Source organism: Petromyzon marinus, chromosome 33 (assembly GCF_048934315.1).
Source record: "Petromyzon marinus isolate PM22_M1 ecotype Great Lakes invasive population chromosome 33, UKy_Petmar_22M1.pri1.0, whole genome shotgun sequence".
In the NCBI taxonomy this organism is placed as follows: domain Eukaryota; kingdom Metazoa; phylum Chordata; class Hyperoartia; order Petromyzontiformes; family Petromyzontidae; genus Petromyzon; species Petromyzon marinus.
The window spans coordinates 8,579,478-8,598,555 of NC_133699.1; the positions used below are offsets into that span (position 1 = coordinate 8,579,478).

The 19,078-nt window shown below is 49.6% G+C and overlaps 1 protein-coding gene across 2 annotated transcripts in view; it reads left to right on the plus strand.

Annotated features, from left to right (window-relative positions):
* The first annotated feature begins 651 nt into the window (after positions 1-651).
* EVL (Enah/Vasp-like) overlaps positions 652-19,078 on the plus strand; it is a 40,067-nt gene continuing 21,640 nt past the window's right edge. The window contains exon 1 of one of the 2 annotated variants that reach the window (XM_032965006.2): positions 652-1,103. In XM_032965006.2, the coding sequence (XP_032820897.2) occupies positions 1,099-1,103 (5 nt within the window). In that variant the 5' untranslated portion in view covers positions 652-1,098. The remainder of the gene's footprint in view (positions 1,104-19,078) is intronic. The other variant, XM_032965004.2, reaches the window with a different exon arrangement.

Genomic DNA, 19,078 nt, shown 5'->3' on the forward strand with positions numbered 1-19,078 from the left:
TCACGAAAGCTTTAAGTCAAGATTAAATTATACTCTGCTAATTTTTTTCGTAAATATTACATCTTCTGTCCTTGGACGGGCAAACAAGCGTTGTATAATAATTACAATTAAATGTTTCCTGATGAACCATTTTTACATTTCCATATGAATAGTTACCTATTTGAAGCTATCGAGTAACAGACAACCCCCCTTCAGTATTTACCAACGTATTAGTGAATAAATTCATCTGCATGAAAAGTTAAATTATAAAACGTTGTTGGCACATGTCATGGGTATCGAACTCAATTTAGGGGCTCGGATGCGGAAGGGGGCGGGGTTCAGATTGTACTGGGCGGAGCTTCGGCACTGGTGGGGTGGGACTTTGATGGAGATGGGCGGAGGCTTCACTGCGAGAGGGCGGGGCAGGGGTCGAGCATTGAGGGCGGGGGTGTGGGGATAGGGGGTGGAGGTTTGGGCGTAGGGGGCGGGGGTTTGGGCGTAGGGGCGGGGATTTGGGCGGAGGAAGCGGGGGTGTGGTTATAGGGGCGGGGTTTGGGAGTCGGGGTTGGGGGGCAGGGGCGGCGGTTTGGGTATAGGGGGCGGGGTTTGGGCGTGGGGGTGTGGTATAGGGGGCGGGGGTTTAGGCGTAGGGGGATTGGGCGTAGGGGGTGGGGGTGTAGGGGGCGGGGCTTGTGCGCACCCGTGCCCCTCTGCACCGGGGAGCGGGAAGGCCTCGCCGTTTCCGCCGAGGTTTCGCGAGGTTGTCCGCGGTGCCTCGGCTGCCAGTCTCTCGGTTCTCGGTCCCCGCTTCGGGTTCTTTGCTTTGCCCATCTCCCTCCCTCGCCTCCCTCACACACACACACTCACACGGTTGTACAATACAGAAGGAATAGGCGCGGGGTACCACCTTGAAGCAGTCTGACAGAGGTCGGGGTTTCTATTCAGAAGGCGGGATTTGCGGAGTGCTTGGTTACCGGTCCCGCTGGTTCTGGTTGTTGTTGGGATCGGTCCCACCACCACCACCGCCGCCGCCGCCACCCACCCCAGGGTAGAGAGACATCGTCCCGACAGCCGCCAGCCCCGTCCCGCGCCCGTCTCCCCCCTGCAGCCGGTGGCACCATGAGGTAACCGGGCGGATGGACTTTGTGCTTCTTCTATTGTTGTTGATGATGATGATGGTTGGTGGTGGCGGTGGTGGTGGTGGTGGGAGGGGGGTTACGATGGCGCGGATGATGGTGGTGATGGTGCTGTTTTGCGAACGATGGTGATGGCGATGAGGATGGTTATGTTGGTGGTGCATGGTGTTCATGTTGTGGTGGTGCCCGTTTGCCTGATGGGTGATGCTTAGGTTGGTGGTCTTGCAAGTTATGATGATGATGGTGGTGATGCTAGAATTCTGGTGGTGCTCGTGATGGTGCTACTGCTGGTGGAGGTGGTGATGGTGGTTGTGGTAGTGGTGGGGGTGATGGTGCATGTTATTGGTGGGAGTGGTGATGTTGGTGGTAGTGTGATGGTTTTTAATTATGGAGTTGACGGTGGCTATGATGTGATGTTGGATGGTATTGGCTCGTAGTAATGCCATTGGCGTTCATGGTGATTTTCGCGGTGATGAGTGTGACGGTGATCATCAGGGTTTACGAAAGCGATGTTGATGTTAAAGTGGTGCAATTGATGGTGGTGTTTTGGTGTCGGTCCTGATGTTGACGGCTACCTAGTGTTGGTGGCACACACACACACACTGATGGGTCACTAATGATGGTGTAAGTGTTGCCACCGATGATGTTGTTGCACATGTTCATGTAATTCATGTTGGTAATTGTGATGGTGTGGGCAAGGTGTTGGTGATGTTGGAAACGTTTTGTGGCAAACCAATGATGCTGGATTCTGGTGATGTTGGCCAGAGTGTTGCGGAAAGTGTGGTGCAGTGGTCAACGAAACTAGCTTCCTAACCCAGTGACCCGACTTCGTTTCCTGACCGCAGCTAACATCGGTGATATCCGAGTGTGTTCTGAGCCTCCCATCTATGTGGACTACGTCTTAAATGTAGTAACATGGTGCAGTGTGTGAAGTCGGCACAGGGGTGACACAGGCGGTGCCTGGCCGTGCCATACTATCCGTAATTGATGCCCCCACTATAACATCACTTGCCCCAACAGTATACTAGGGGGGGGGGGTGGATCTTTGTATGCGATGTAGGTGATTGGAATGTTGATCGTTGTGGTGAAGGGGCTGCTGTTATTCGTATTCGTGGTTACGCTCAGATTTGCCGTGGTCGTTGTGTCAATCTGAACGAGAGGCCACGTTATTGCACTTTTATAACTACGTGTTTAAATCCCAGGGTCTACAATTAACTCGTACGGTTAATATGGCGAAACGCAACTTTTTTCGGCCTCCCGATTTAAGAATGAGGTGAAGAATTGTGACACGCAAGAAATGAAATCTGCCTGTACTTGAGTTACGAGACATAGCCTCTCACCTGACTTTTTGCTAAAGGACAAGGAAATGAATTGTTGTCGCCGGGTTCCCCTTTGTGCGTGTGTGTGTTATTTTTTTCTTCCCACACGTCGCTGCACAGGTCTGGGAGCTGGTGGTGGGGGGGGCCGAGTTGACTCACGGCTATCACACTTCACTGTGATCCACCACCCCCCCCCATCCCCCACCACGTGTTTGCCCGAAGTAACCTTCTGAGACCCGTCACCGGGGAGCCTGCGATCTCAAAAAAAATGTGTCATCTCTCCTCCTCTGCAGTTTCGCAGCAAAGCAAACAGAAACAAACGTATACTGGATCACCTTACAAAGCGAAGTCGTTGGGTGGTGGTTGGGGGGGGAGAACGTGCGTGTATCATGAATAAGTGAAAGCGTTTGTTGTGTCTTCTGTTAAGTGTGACACGTGTCTCACCTGAAGTGACGACGATGATGATTATGGGGATAATGTCACAGCCAAAACGCGTTACATTAGGTTGAACGTTATTAAGTCGAGAGAGAGAGAGCGAGAGAGGGCTTTTGGCCACTGAGGTGCACAGTGGCGTTGACCGTCAGCTGCCAACTCTTGCCTGAACGTGGCGCAGTCCCGTGAACAAATTTGAAATTAATACTTCTGAGGTGTGAAGGCCCCGCTTTCTCTTTCGGATTAATATTCTGCCCCCCCTTCCCCGCCTATTTTGTCACTTTCCCACGCGTCCCCTCGTTATGAGTTGGCGCCCGTGTGCCTACCCGCGTTTTTTTTACACTTCGGGTTAAAGTTTAACGAACGGTCGTGAGTTGTCGTCGGGCCTCTGTTGGTGGGGGGAGATGTGAACGGTTCGCGAGCGAGGGCTGCGGACAACGCCCCGTTGCTAGACTGGCCCTGACCGCATTCTTTCGGGTGGAAGTAAATGCTCGGCAAAAGGTGACCCAGAGGCGTTGCGAAAGTTCAGAAGGGATGCGCTGTTCTCAAGAGTCGCGTGGCTCGTCAATGAGAGACCGGATGCGATACTGGTGGTCGAGATGATGATCCGTGGTGGTGGTGCCAGTGATGATAATTCTAGTTTTAAATTTATTTCGTTTAACCAGGTGAGATTTTACGAGACAAGAGAGCCCCCGGTCACCCAAAGGACAAAAGCAATGAAGTAAAATGAAGGACAGTACAGCAATGAAGCAAATAGCAATCGTAACAACAATATCGGTGTCACAAGGTTATTGATAATATTATGCACGAACATCACTTGGTGTTAAGTTATGAATCCTCTCCGACGCAAGTCGGTTTGGTCAGCTTCTTTTTAGACTGATCATAGTAAAATAACTTTTAAGTTAAAACGTATATGTAAATGGACACGCATAAGTGGCTTATGCTGTAGAATTCTAAACACTGTGGAACGTGGGAAGAGTTTGCAGGACAGAGCTGTTGAGGAGTAATTTCGTGGTGCCCTTGCAAACGTATTTAAAATCCGTGCTACAGATTCAATGTGGGAGAGATTGTCTGAGTTTATCCTCAGAGATTCCCCCCCCCCCCATCAAACACAATCACCTCTCTTCAACCTCCCCTGAGGCCAGGTGTGTTTGATCATGATAATGAGTCTGCCCCACATATTGTTTTTATTACCCCACCCCTTGGTTAATTGCCCGCAATTACATTTGCCGCACAGTTACTAGATTAACATTAACTTTGTTATTCTTCTCCACTGGACACACGTGTGTGTAACATAAAGTTTAAATTATGTTTCTCTTCTTTGATATTGCCTCTTATCCTTCTCCAGGATTTGAGTGTCCTCTCAAGTGTAACACGCTTGCTGCATGGTAAATGTAACAGGCCAGGGTCCTCCACGTTTGCCCCTGCTGCTAAATCCTGTTAAATCTGTGGAGGTCAATTCACTTGTAAACCCGCATGTCATTCCATCGTAATGCCACTTGCGCCCCCACCCATCCCGGCTACAAAAAGACCACCCCCCCCCGAAATTCGTATTTCCATCTCTTCCAACGAGGGTTTTTTTTCTTCCCAGGGTAAAACGGCATCCACTCTCCCGACGTGCTGTCGGGGTTGTCACTGCGAGTTGCGTGCAGCGCATGATGCCCGCGACGTTGCGCTTCCTCGAATCGGGGCAACTTCTTCAAGAACCGAGTGAAAATTTGACGTCGTCCCTAAAGGACGTGTGGCACAGCTGTAAAGCACATGGGGTGGCGCGTTACCGCCGATGAAATACGCGGCGAGCTTCTCTCACCGTGCCCAAAGCAGGATGGGGTTTTTTTGCCGTGCATGTGGAGTGGAGCGCCTTACTGTATTTGGTCATCCTGCTGCCTTCCCGAAGGGTGCTTTAGCTTTCGCCGGCAAACACTTGAGGCTCTGTCCGTGCGTATCGAGCCCTTGGTGTTTGGCGATCGCGGCGGCACCGATTGTGTTATTTTAAAAAAGTTTATTTATTTAATTATAAGCGCCTCCGTGTTCATTTTCACGCCGCTCGCTACAAAGCGTTGCTCGTCACGCCGGGTTTATCGTTGAACGTGGCCGGGTGAGTCGAGGACCTCCTGGGCGCAGATGGGGCGCTGTGGTCAGACACCAGCCAGAGGGCAACGTCAGTGACGTTTGCGTGGGAGGACAGCTTGTAGGTGCACCTGAGGCCAGCACTTCATTCCTCTAAATTCTTTGCGTTGCTCCTTGAGCGGTGACTTGTCAGGTCCCGTCAGGCAGTGTCATCCTCAAAGTGGACTTGATCTGCGGGAATCCGTCTCGGAAAACTCGATTGCTTCAGGTGGTGTGCAGACTGGTTGCTTTTTTTATTTTTGGGTTTTGGATTGACCCCACGACCAAACCGCCCCGAATTCACCCGATTCCATTTGATCTCTTTGGGCTTGGGCTGGTCGACCTGCCACACGTAAAAGGTGTTATGGGCTCCATGGCTACGCTGTGGGCAGCAGAGGTCCGTCGAGGAAAATAATCCATTGTTTTACCGTACTTGTATGCTAACACATCTATGCTCTCTCCACTCGCACCAATCGGCACTGACCATTGAGGGTGAATTACGCTCAAATATCTCCCGTTACCCACATGGAGGCTATTTGTGAATTGATAAAAGGATGTGCACATGTCGGTTGCATTACAGAGTGCACGATGGTGGCACTTCTTAACAAGAGAATAGGAAAGGACTCGTGGTCTTATGGTCGTTCCACCAGTACGGTATATTTAATTTCCCTATAAATGGGCCTCTTTGTCTTCGCGCGTGTGTAAGTAAATAAAGATAAATACGGGTGGAATAATAACAAATATTACTGTTGAATAGGCTTATTCGGCTGGGACGTGGTCCTGGTGACGAGACAGGACCCTGTGTGTGAGTGTTTGTACGAGCGAGCCAGTGAAGAGCGGACAGCTGAGCGGGCACAGCTGTTCCGCACAAATTACAGTCACGGTGCTGACTGAACGAAAAAGTGAACAGGCGCAGGAATATTTTGTCACAAACTCCTCTTCGCCCCGCTTCCCCCTCTCCACCATCTCCATCTACCCCCCCCCCCCCCGCCGTATGCCGGACGGACTTCACGGCCGTGCGTGGAGACACTTGGAAAATGGGCACGGCGGTACGAATCGGCTTTATGCTACGCGCGTGTGCCGTAAGTGATGATGAGGCGAAGGGAAGGACCGGGCTTTTGTTTGGTGTAAGAAATGAGGGCAGAGTGCGGTGGCACCCAGTGGTTAGCAGGGCTGCGCTCACGAACATGACGGCCCAAGTTCGATATCTGAACCGGTCCCCCCCCCCCCTCCTTCGCTGACCTGCACTGAACGGCGCGGTGAAGAATGGTGACACTAACCCCGTCGCCGCAAAGGCATGGGGAGGACTTTGTCCAGTCGTGAATTGACAAAGAGCTCTAAATTAAGCACTAAAGAAAAGTAACAAAAAAATACATTTACAGTCCGCTGCCTCGCGCGGGCGGGCGGGTTTGGATTGTGTCGTCTAAGTCCTACAAGCACGGTAAACAGCAAGGCGTTTGCTGCTTACAGCCATTTCCAAACACGTGGATTAGCAATCGGCGCAGTGAAAGTGCGCCCACATTGGTAGGACGGCTCAAATGTGCCCCTTTCGAGCACATTTGGGAAACTTCCCGTAGCCGGACTTTGAAGATCCGTCTTTGGTGATGTTCTGGGTCATTTAAAAATGGCTGCTGAAGAAATTCTTGGAACCATGTGCAGTTTTTTATTTATTTCGTGCATTACGCTAAAAATGACGTGGAATTGTATATAAATGCACACATATGTACCTTATAATATGGATTGCAAGTAAGCTTTGACAAAATGCTTGATATGGTAGCACCATTTTTTTTACATCTACCATGCCATATAATATGAATGCATAATTTACAGCCATTTGTCAAGCCACTGCTGGATGAACGCTTCCTCACACCATTATATAGGGGTTGTGTTGACCATACTTTATCACGCTGTTCAGGTGCAGGTTGTTGAAAGAGAGGTTGGAGGGGCACTCGCCACTGGTGTTGGCTGTGGCTGGAAATCAAATTCAGGCCGTCTTTCGGATTTCACAGAAGTGCGTTAATCACTGCGCCACCGTTTGAAGTTCAGGGGTTACCGTGATGAAAACGGGTGTAGAAGTCACGAGTCTACATACTCGCCAGAAATCCAATACGATATTATCACCTTAACACGCCAGCGATGTTGGCTCCTGGGGTGGTTTCGGGTTCCCATTGTTGGCGCTTCGATGTGCACCACACTGCGCTCACGCCTGATGGTGCTGGCACGGAGAACCCTGGACTCGTACTCAGCTCGCACTACCAGAGCGCCGTTAACTTTTTACTGGGTTTGAGGTGCCCTCCATTGCCCCCCCTCGCCCCCCCCCCTCCATGCTTCTCATCGTGCCTGTAACGTTGGATAATTAGATCCTGGGTGACGATTTCGTGGGATTTATTGCGTATCATATTTTGGATGTATCAAAACGGCGTTTGGAGATCAAACGCCGTTTGACTTGTGCTTGCTTGTGTGTTTATATGTTTATACGCCAACTGGCTCAAAACGTAAGAAGTGAAATGAAATATACATGAACTGTACAGTAGCCGATCGTTTGACTGCAGTAGGCATCCTTTAGATTAACAGCTGCAGTGGGAGAGAGGAATGTCAGCTATGGGTCTTATCTCGGGCAGACTTGCTGGTGTGCTGTCAGTCCTCGGCTCCCTTCCATTGTCATTGTGTGTTCTGTAAACTGAATACACATACACCTCTTCGCCTGGCAGGCCCTTTTTTTAATACATCATCCTCACAGTCATCAACGTGATCGCCGACACCACCACCATCGTCATTGTCTTTGCACACGGTAGTATTATTTCTTGCTCATCTCCTGCCAGTATCTAGACCAGGCAGGTGGCGTGCAGAGTTGTTGTTTGTCTCGGGCACTTTGCCAAATTCATTTGTCATTCGCGTTGAGGTTGTATAATCTGCGTGTTTCCCCCCCACCCCCACCCCGCGCATTCATAGCTGCCATATAAGCAGTGCGAGTACAGCACAACAGTCGCGACGCAGCTTTGTGTCCCGAGTAATTTTCCTGCGAGAGTGTGAACTAAATAATGCCGCTGGCATTGACGAAATGACACGACGCATTTGCCCTTGACGTGTGCTTCTGGCGCCTTGCAGTCGGCGGGCAATATTTTTGCTTTCACGAGTGGCCTTATTTCATGGACTCCAGAAGCTGTTGGAGGAAGACTGAGTCACGTACGCAATTTTCGGTGTTTAACGTGCCTTTGTTGCATGGGTGGCCGCCTTCTCAGGAGATTCACAGAGGCTGGAGATTCAGCTCTCATGGTCACTTTGAAAGTTTTAAAATCATTCATGTCATTTTTTTACAATTAACATGTTCTCTATATTCTCCATAGGTCAGATGCCAATTAATGCTGGAGCATGATTTGGCTATGTGTATTTAATTTCCATAATTTAAATCCACTGATGGATGAGGGCTTCGCCATGCTGTGATGTGATGGTCATGCGCGTTGAGATGCTTCACCACACTGCCGAGCGCAGAGGTTGGCGAGGGGTAGGACAGATAGCACTTGCCATTGATGTTACAGCCGTGGCTGGGAATTTCTCATTGTACAGTAGGCTAACCACTGCGCTACCACTCCACCCCACGTATATAGGTCGTTGCAAACACGTCATCGTCACCATCAACCATCATCAACCCACTGCTGGATGAAGGCCCCCTTAAGCCATAGCCATTCATCACTGTCACACAATGTAACACCCAGCACCTGAGCTGATATCATCGCTCCGTCTCTACTTTGGACGTTCTCTTGGACACTTTCCCTCCTTTTGCTGCCGCGAAACAGTTCTCATCCACCGGCCATTATCCCTTAAAGCCACTTAAAATGCATACAGTATCGGTAATCCCAAGCATATAGAGGCATGTATAAAGCCTTCTGTAATCTGTAAAAGTACAGAATTGTGCCACAAAGTGCCCAAGGCATATTGTCTTGGTCGATGTACCTGCCGCACAAAAGCTGGTCGTTAATGCCGCGCACAAAGCCAGGCAGGGGCCCACAGACCCTTCCCTCTGTTGCTGTTTGAGCTGCACATGTAGCGACACACAAAGGAGTCGAGCATTTTAAACGCGCTTGCCAAGAGTTCACAATAAAACTCTCCCATGATTTTTTCTTACGCTAAGGCATTCTTGTCGCTTGTTGTTATTGTTATTTTCACCCTTTGTGATATGAAACTTTGGCATTGGGAGCCCATTAGGTAGCAAAGTGCAAGCCCGACCGTGCAAGAGTTGACCGTCGTCCCGAATTATTGATGGGGTGTATTTTTTAAATTGTATTTAACAAGGACCACATGAGGATGTCAAGTGACGAATGATTGGGGAGGGAGGGGGGGCTGCTCGGTGTACGGTACGAGGTGGAAGGGCACCTTCTGCTCGCGATTTTTTTTATATAGGCCGGAAGCGCACGGCAAACATCAGGCAGAATTTCCAGGAACTTTTCCATACCCTTCGTGCGGCGCCTTAAAAAGGTAGACAAGTCCTGAGCCGGGAACTATAAAATGCTACACGATGTACTGCAAATGAAGGGCTGTCAGTTGAGCATTAACTGTTTTTCATTTTTTTCCTGCCCTGCCATGAATTAAATTCTATCAAATGTGCAGCCCACTCTCAGGAAATGCTGACTTGTTACCCAAAAGTAGATTCGTCGCAAGCGGGGGGGGGGGGGTAAGCCGTGGTCGTGGGTGCAAGTATAGGTTTCTCTTGGGCCGGTTAATCAAATCAAATAAGTGGAGCAGTTAATTGAATTAAACAAAGGGGGGGGGGGGGGAAAGTTTGCTCTCATCCGTGGCCAGACGCTGCGCTGTGATAACATTGTAAGCGAGGAATTCTCGCGGCACGAAATGGAATTCGCCCGTTGCTGCAAACGCAGTCACCAAAGATTTCGACAACTGGGGTGGCGGGGGGGGGCTGGTGTAGGACAGGGGGGGGGGTCTCTTTGGCACAGGGGGCCGACCTTAGCACATTTTGATGTTAGGAAGCAAAGAATATAAACGCTTCCCCGTCGCAAGGTGGCCTTCCGTTTTAAACTTCCACTTTATGAGTCGGCAAGGAGAAGTCTGCTCGCTTAACCGCCGCGGCGCAGGCACTTGGTGGGGGGGGGGGAGTCATATTATTTTTTTTTTACGCCAAAGTGTTGTTGGGGATTGTCTCGTCGCTTTTGCCTCGGCAAGGGAGCAACAACTTCCTAATTTGGGCAAAGCACGGGGCGCTCCGGGAGCCGCGTCTGTTCGGGTTTTACAAGTTTGCGCCCCACCTTGCTGCGTAATGCGGAATGAGGTTGCAGCTCTCGGCGTTGGCTCTGGCCAGGCCTTTCCTCCCCCTGCATTTAAATGGTGTTGCTCGCGCTAAGGGGTGGGGGGGGGGAACTCTTGAGCATTTTCACGTTGAAACTACCAAAGGGTGACCCCCCCCTCTCCCCCGCTGTTGACGTTTCCGCGCGGTTGCGCAACTCTTGAGGAGGAGTTGGGAACTAAGTCGGCGTTGTTGTGCTTGCTCGTTGCAAGTAGTTCTGATTTTCTTTTCAAAAGATTTTTTTTTATTTTGCAGAGGCTGCGCTCCTTTGGCACAGTTCGCCACACGTGACCTTTGTTAAACCGGGCCCCACCGGGCCCTACCGGGCCGGCATCGCACGTACCATAACGACAACATTCACTCGCTTACTCAACCCACCTTTTCTGAGTAGCAGAACACAGTTTAGTCGCTCAAACAAGCAAGCACTGGCCGACAAAAGACAAAAACACACATTCCTGCCCCACCCAGACAGAGGCACTTAATTATTTAATATCTTTCACCTACCGAGAGGTGCTACAACTTGCTCGCCCTACCACGCGCTGCCGGCAGACAGGACGTGCAGAAAAAGTTTGGCGTGTTTGAGGGCTGTGTCTGCCTTATTGGTGCCGAGGAGCGTGTGATGCCTGCCTGCCGCATTTCTGTTCGGACATGGCGGGGCACGCGGTGGAACAGACGGGCACGCCGCCCAGGCTGCCGATCCTCTAAACTCCTTTCGGCTCGGATATCGGGCAATGTTTGCCCGTCCGGCCGTGCGCAAACTTGCCCGCGATTGTTCTGCCAGTTCGGACACGGACTTCCTCCTTTTTCTGCCCAGCAGCCGCAGCCTATGCAATAATACTCCACCCGCGCCGTGTTTATGTTGTGAGTGCGTGCTGTGTGCATTTCGTCTAGCGCGCATCCGGTCGGGGAGTTTATCAGCTGCGCTTTGACCGCTGTTGGGGTGGGTCCGCTTAAAAAAATGAAAAAAAAAGGTTAAGACCTACCCCTCCTGCTGCTGCTGCTGCTGCTCAATGCTTAATTATTAATGTTTATTGTTGTATCGTTTAAAGCATGTGTCCTTGGCGTCGATTGTGTACAACAAAACTGTTATTGTGTATCCTTAAGTTAGTCATGTTACTTTGTGTCTCTTTGGCCCGTTCAAGAACAGACTGCAGCTCACAAAGTTTGCTTATTCGTGCTTACGCATGCATGTTAATTATATGTAAACAAATTTGACCTCGCCGTTCTCCAGCATTTCACTTCGTAAATAAGCCACTGAATAAGGGCAGTGGCCCAAAATACCCCTAACAGTATGATCCTAGATGTATTTATTCTGCTTTAACCAACCGTTGACCCGCATGTCGTAAGTTCTTGTACACACACGACTGGCTATCAGCGCAGCCAAAGCTGTTGAATTCAGCCGTACCTAATTCCATACAGTAGTCTATAAATGCGCGCTTTTAAGAGCTAGTGAAAGGATCAATACACCGATGTCGATGCAGTTCAACAGGATAAGCCTCAAGTGGTGATACAGCATAGCGGCTGGGTTTACAGTAGGTGGACGGCTGCAGAGCGATTCGGGTGGCCCCTGCGGTGTGGGCGTTATATTACATCATTAATCAGCCTCGCAGCCTGGTAATCTGCACCTGCAACCCTCCTCATTCGCGGCCAGATAAGCCTCTTCCAAGGTCCGCGGTGGGATTAGCGGCTGCTGTGCTTGCGCGTGCAGCGGGGCAAGTGTGCGGCCGAGGTGTCCTCCCGCAGCCTTCTCCGGGAAGCCCTCGTTTGCTCTCGATGGAAAGCGGACGTTTCGATTGCATTTTCCAGATCGGCATCGGTGTCGACAGAGGCCATCAACACGGCGGTGGCTGTGCATGCCGTCACACCTCACCCGCTCGTCTTGCTTCCCTCCTGCTAGATCAAACAACTGTTGCACCGTCGGTACTTCAGTTCCAAGTTTCACTCTTGCAGTGTCCCAACTTCTCGATGTAGTTCTTCCCCTTGGGCATGAGTACCATGTGAGTGCCAACTCCTCTGCTTGTCTCTTGGGCTGCCTGCCTGTAGGCTCTACACGACATTCCGCCTTAAGCGTTCAGAAACCTTAAGGCGGAATATCGTGTAGAGAGCCCTTATTCTACCACCCACATGCCCATTGTAGGGCCCTCATTTGAGTGAGGCCTGGGGGCTCAGTAACCTGCATTCTCTGTAATCCTGTGCATGTGCCCCCAACTGCGCAATACCCGATCCACAAATACGAAGGAGACGTCGCAGCGATACACTCCGCGACTCGTGACGCGGTTATCTGACTTGACCACCTGTGTTGCTCTGCATCTACATCAGCAGCCGTACGAAAGAAGAAGCCCCCAACGATGGGAGCCTGTCTCCTCTGCTGGCGGATGAATTTCTCGCGTTAGCCTGCGCGGAGAGCCCATTGGCTGCCTTTCTAACGCTGATAATGCCTACGCTTCATCCATAAAGCCTTAAGCCATGGTTGCGGCTCTCTGCCCGTGGGTCAAAGGTGGGATTTGTTTGTACATAAAATCTACGCGGGCCGCAATAAAAAAAAAGGGTCGTAATCGCATTTCGGGGCGCTTCGGTGCGGCATGTCCGGGTCTCGCACACTCGGGGCCTTGCACCCCGCCACGGCTCTCCTATTCACGCCCATCGATCTCCCGCTTTCAAATGCAAATGCAGTTGTAATAGAAATCACGCGATGCGATAATTGGCAAAAGTGTGGAAGCCTGCCATGTGGGGCAGTAAGTCCGTTTTAGCCAGAGACCACCACTGCAACGACGTACAGTCACCGGGGCTTGCAACCCTGGTGGTCAGCTTTGGTCAGTGAACTTCGGAGTGGGGAAAGGGGGGAGTGACGCGTTTTGGCACGCAATCAAAAGTACATTGCCACAATGTAAACAATTCTACCTCACTAATAAGCATTGCATTAGGCACGTGATTATTTATTTTGAAACGCATGAAAAGTTATTAGAATGTATTAAAACAGCTTTTGCGATGTACAGCATATTCTTTAGGTGGTGGGGGGGGGGAGGTGTCGGTTTGGCAGGGTTCTCTTTTTAAAGCACCTATCAAGTTGTGCTCGGCGCTGTGTGTGTCGCCATGCCAAGTTTAAGCAACAGTTGTAGTCGAGCAACCGGCTTGTACTGTATAGAGATAAGATGTTATTTACGCTCGGGTTTAATCGGCGCTACCTGCTGCTGCTTCTTGCACGTGAGAGGTTTGACCGCAAAACTCTAGATTAGAAAAATTGCAGGCCGAGGTTTTTTGGTTGGTCACTATTTTATTTCCCTATCTGAAACACGACCACGGGTCTGGTGGTCCACGGAGAGCCCTTGTGTGCAAGCTCACGTCAGCTGTGTTCTGAATTATTCCGTCTTGCATGCTCTAAAAAAAAACTTGAAGGAAATGAATTAATTAATAAGCGTGTGTGTCTACATGTGCACACGTTTAAAGGTAAATTCAGTAGCCGTGTGAATGATAAATTAGTAGAATTGTGCGGGTGAAACTGTTATTTATGCACTATATATGTAAATGTTATGTTAATTTGACATTTAGCCGAACGGTTTGAACAAAAAACTGCAAACGAGACGGAAAACAACCAGAAACAGCACTAATGAGATTGTAAATGTGTTTTTTTACTAGAATGTTTTCAAATTGAATGGCACTATCTCTTTACTGACAGCGATTGTTTTTGCCACTGGTGGAAATTCCACATTCCTATGTCGGGGCCGGCATATCCATTTAAAAAACCATTGTCTTCCTAGAAATCTGTACTAATTGCATAGCAACCCAGAGGATTGAGGGCCCGAGTATAGCAGGCTGAGTGCAGTAGAGTATATGCCTGGTACTTTTGATTTAAAGTTTTCATGACCGCAGGGATTCATATTCTTGGTTCTTTCGTGACTTTACTGAAAGAACCACGCCTGGTACTTTTGCGTTCATGTTATCGGACTTTGTTGGGCACTCTTGAGTTCTTGGTTGGGTGAAGGTGTCCTCAATGCAGACTTACTCTTTGGTTCTTTCGGTAAAGTCACCCACGTGACTTTACCGAAAGACGTGACTTTACCGAAAGAACCAAAGAGTATGGATCCTTGCAGTCACGAAAACTTCAAATCTAGTACAATGCAGACTGCCGCATAACATTTGTGGGTGTTTTTTTCACGATTTCTCTTTAGTTAGTTTTGCAGCGTTCCTTAAGGACCCCGTCCGTACTCGTTCTCTGCGACATCGATGTTTTTGTCTCTCTTGTTCTCGTTGTCGCCGTCGCCGCCGCCGCGCTCACCCGGCACCACGGATCTCTCGTGTAAGGCAGCCGGGCAAAATAAACTCGGATGTCATACTTATTCTTTCGTATGGCCCATGTAGATTCAGAGCAACAACTACAATTTCACTTTCAGTTAGTCAAGCCAGATAACCACATCAGGAGCAGCGGAGTGTATCGCTGCGATGCCTCCTTTGTATTTGTGGATCTCGGTGCATTGTGGCTTTTTACGTTGACCGGTCTGTTCTGGATGTCCACAGTCGCACGCTCCTGGAGAGTTTTTAATGTTCCGTTGCGACACTTGGGGAAACGCTTTGCAAGAAACCAGAACCCAAACGAGTAATGCAGCCGACGACATCGGCGTGGTTGACGACGCATTGTCTCCAAAAAAACCGCCTTGTTTAGCGAATGACAAACTCGCCGTAATTATTTCTGTATACAAGGATCAGGTTTGTTGTAAATGTTTACGTGTTGCATCGATGCCGCTGATCCCTTCTCTTTTGGCGGCCTTGCGTTTTTTCTGATCGGCGCGAAGCGCCAAAACCTTTCGCCGACCGCGCCCGTGGTGTTGTTGTGTTTGGTGTAAAACGCCTTTCTCTGGATTCGCAGAGCAACCCTTGGTGATTTGCTCAAAGTTCACCAAGGGAAAAAACAAAATTGGTTCACATTGGAGCTCGTGGGCGTGCGTGGCGTGAGCCCAACTGTGTGTAATGTTTGCGCGGGGATTCAATTCCGATGACCTGGGTTCGATTCCCCACCCATGGGTAACGTCAGTGGGGTCCGGTGCCTCAAACTGGGCTCGGTTGATACAGGTTGGGTGAAGGTAATTTTTATCGATCCACTGCTGAATGAGGGCCTCGCCGTGCTTTGGCCTTCATGGGGATTGTTTGGCCATACTTCACCACTCTGATCAGTACGGGTTGGTGACGGGACACAGCGCTACAGTAGAGCAACAGGTTTTGCTGCGCAACTAAACCCCGTACGCAGCCTATAGCACCGGTTATGCATTGCGGCCGACTCTCCAAGCGCTATGCTTCAACACTGCTTCGTCAGCTTCCGAGATCTGAAAAGAGCGGGCGCATTCCGGGGCGGTTTTTTTTTTACGCGGGCCCGATTGAAGCAGTAATCGGTGGATTAATAGATTATTTCAATCGCCAACAGTTGCAGCTGTGGACCCTGCTAGTAAGCAGCGGTTGCTAGAGCCGGAGAGCCATAAGGGTGCGTGGGAATGGGGCATGCGGCGTCCCGTATTTTTTGTTTCCCCTGCCTTGTTTCAGAGGATTGAACCCCCTCCCTACCGTAATCTATATAGCACACATTGGGGCCGGTTGTGACTTGACTTGCTCGCATACTTGAAATCTCCTTGGAACATACATCTGTTGATACTTGCAGAACATTCCGTGTGTGTGTCGTAATAACACCGTGGGGTGTGTACATGTACACGGACGCGTGGTGAGCGGTAGTGCAGCGGTTGGCGTTGCTGCGCGCACGAGCCCGCTGACCCCAGTTCGATTCCTGCTCACGGCCAACACCACTGACGATTATCTGAAACCGGTCCTGGGCCTCGCCTAGGTCGACCCGGCCTCAAATAAGTACCTCGTGCGGTGCGTAAACATCGCCACGAGGGAGACAAAGACGGCCAGGCTTGATGCTGGCCACCCACCCCTCATACGCTATGCCGGCCTTCATAGGTGCTTGCTGACAGCACTTGTCCCGGCAGTCTGAAAACCGAGGATCTTTGTTCGACCAATATTATCCATACTAGAGGTAATTTTGGGTTAGAGCACGTAAATATTTACACGATCTAACCCAAAATAACCTCTATTATGAAATCTATATATTTCTGCATTAATAATGTATTATGTTGAACTTATTTCGCTCCTACGTAGCCAATCGTGCTTATTGATAAAGGCTTCCGCACAATCGTGCTTGTCACAGGGATTGTTTGACCATAATTCACGCTGGTCAGTGTGGGTTGGTGAAGTAAGGACGCCCAGGAACAGATCAGATATCACTTGCCGCCTATGCTAGCCGTGGCCGGGAATCAAAATCTAGTCACTGGGTGCGTGGAGCGGTGTTTACCATACATCGTTATTACTATACGGTGCTGTATAATAGATGGAATTCAAGTGCCCTATGTTAAAATTCTACGAAAGAAGGCAACACAAGGCTGAGTCTTGTTGCCGGGGGAAATACAAGGAAGCCCGGTGTTTTGGCTCGCCGTCATCCTTCACGCTCAAACACGAGACATGTACCCCTGCTCATCAACTACCTGCGTTTTGGCTGCAGCAGCAGCAGTAGCGGCAGCGTGCGCTGGTGTCGTTGCACCGTGTGTGCGTGAACTGCCGTGCGTTGCAGCGTTTCCAAGAGTTCCAGTGCTTGAACACTCCCTGTGGTCACACCACTTCCTACTCCTACCCGCTCCCTCCACCCCAACCCCCTCCCTCTCGCAACCCCCCCCCCCCCCCGAATACCCCCCCACCGCACCCTTAAAAAACAAAAAGACGCAAGCCTTCATCATGGCAGGAACATCCCGTTCGCTTCAATGTGCTCTGTTTTTGTTTTAAACCAAAGTTGGTTACCTTTGAGGTTTGTGTTAGACACCAGTGTGCGTGTGCCATTGTTACACACAGCGTTGGTGATCAGATGCCTATTCAGGCGATTGACGATCCATTAGAATTATATCCTACGCACATTGAGCAACCCATAGAGTCATGCACGACAATTTATAATGCATATTGCATACGAATGATGTGACGATGTTACCTTTACAGTAACATCGAAGACGGGCGCTTGTGTTGCGTCCGAAACGTCGCGATTTATTTTGTTTTATTTCTACCTACGTGACTTTACCGAAAGAACAAAAGAGTACCTTTCAGGTAGCGGAGCACATGAATCTGTGCGAATTGGAAAAGACGAGAAACAATATAAACGAGATGGTGAGAAACAGGAGAAAAATAATTTATTCTGGCATCAAATTGTGACCCAGCTTTTTCATAATTCATTCAATTACTGTGGCGGGCATGGGGAGGCTGTGGGCTTGGGGAGTCGAATCATTGAACACCAAGCTATAATTTTTACGAGTAAATATTAAACACATTTTATTGGTGGAGTCCATTTCTAAATGTGATAATTTAGCCGTACCACATTGTGTTTTTCGAGCGAGCGATTTCATGGTGTATTTCATATCATCTTACAACGTAACATCCCGCTTTGGTAATTTCCCATCGGAATGTGCCAATCATGTTCAAGGAAGGGAACCAGGGCTTCCATTCAGCCGGGTCTGTCTTAGTAAGCGACCCTGAACATATTTCTGTGCCTGTCACCATATCTGTATGCATATATGCAAGTTTAACTTATTTCGCACCGTACGTAGCCAATCGTGCTCATTGGAGGTGCGGGGAAAGGACAACAAACGAAATACGAAAAGCATTTCTAAAAAAAATGGTTTTCAATCTAAATTGAAAAGTGCATCGCTCCTATGTTTTTTTTTTATTGGAAGGAAGAGCGTTCCAGATGGCCACAGATGCGCATCTGAAAGCGCACGATGCAGTCTTTGTTCGATGGCCAGGTGAAAGCCGCTGCTGCAAGGATGAAAGTCAATCTAGTACTGTATACCTCTTCCGTTGGCTGTGGCTACTAGTCACGTACCACCCACACCAGTCTACAAAGTGATGTACAAAAATATGTCTGTACCCGGCACACGACATCCAGGTACTGTATACCTCTTACTCGGGCGTGGCTCCTCGTCACGTACCATCTACAGTCCACAAAGCGACACGTAAAATATATATCTCGGTGCCCAGCACACCGCATCCAAGTATACCTCTCGGTATGACTGTGGCTATGTTAGCGACCCAGGAACAATTAAAGTGAGAAAAACGATAACCGTCCACATCCGCCGCAAAAAAAACGGGCCCGGTTCAGCTGCACGCGAGCGGGGCATTCCCCCCCCGATGCGCTCCCAACCAAAAGCGGCGAGGTCCTGGTGGCGATTAAACTTTGTCGAAACTCTCCCAGATTTATATTTACACTTATACATGCGCGCGCAGCGGGGCACTCAGAAACAAAAAATATCTGCACCGTTGACAGATTATACGTCATGCAGGAAAGCATTTACGCGGCGCCTGGAATGCAACCGCCGCTGCCCCTACTTGCTGCTGGTGCGACTTATGCACAGGAAGCGGGATTCGCCCACAGTCATCCCCTGGGACGCATCACTCCAAGCACTGTACACAGGCAACCTAATTGTGCGGATAAGGGCTCCTTCCAGTTTGCAATCCGAGTTTGATCGCTCATTAATAATTTCAAGGGACCATTTGGTCGCTGGTGTGCTCGCGCTCTCTCTCTCTGTCTCTCCAAAATTAATTATTGCCTTGAATGCTGAGCTTCGTTTTTGATGTGTATATATATTTTTTCACCGTGATAATGTGACCGCTCAGGAAAGCGGAACATGTGCGGTTCTCCGTACGTCGTGAGGAAATAAAAATAACTCACACGTGCTCATGTGCTCCGCCTGGATGTTAAATTAATGTGCCTTTTTCCTGTG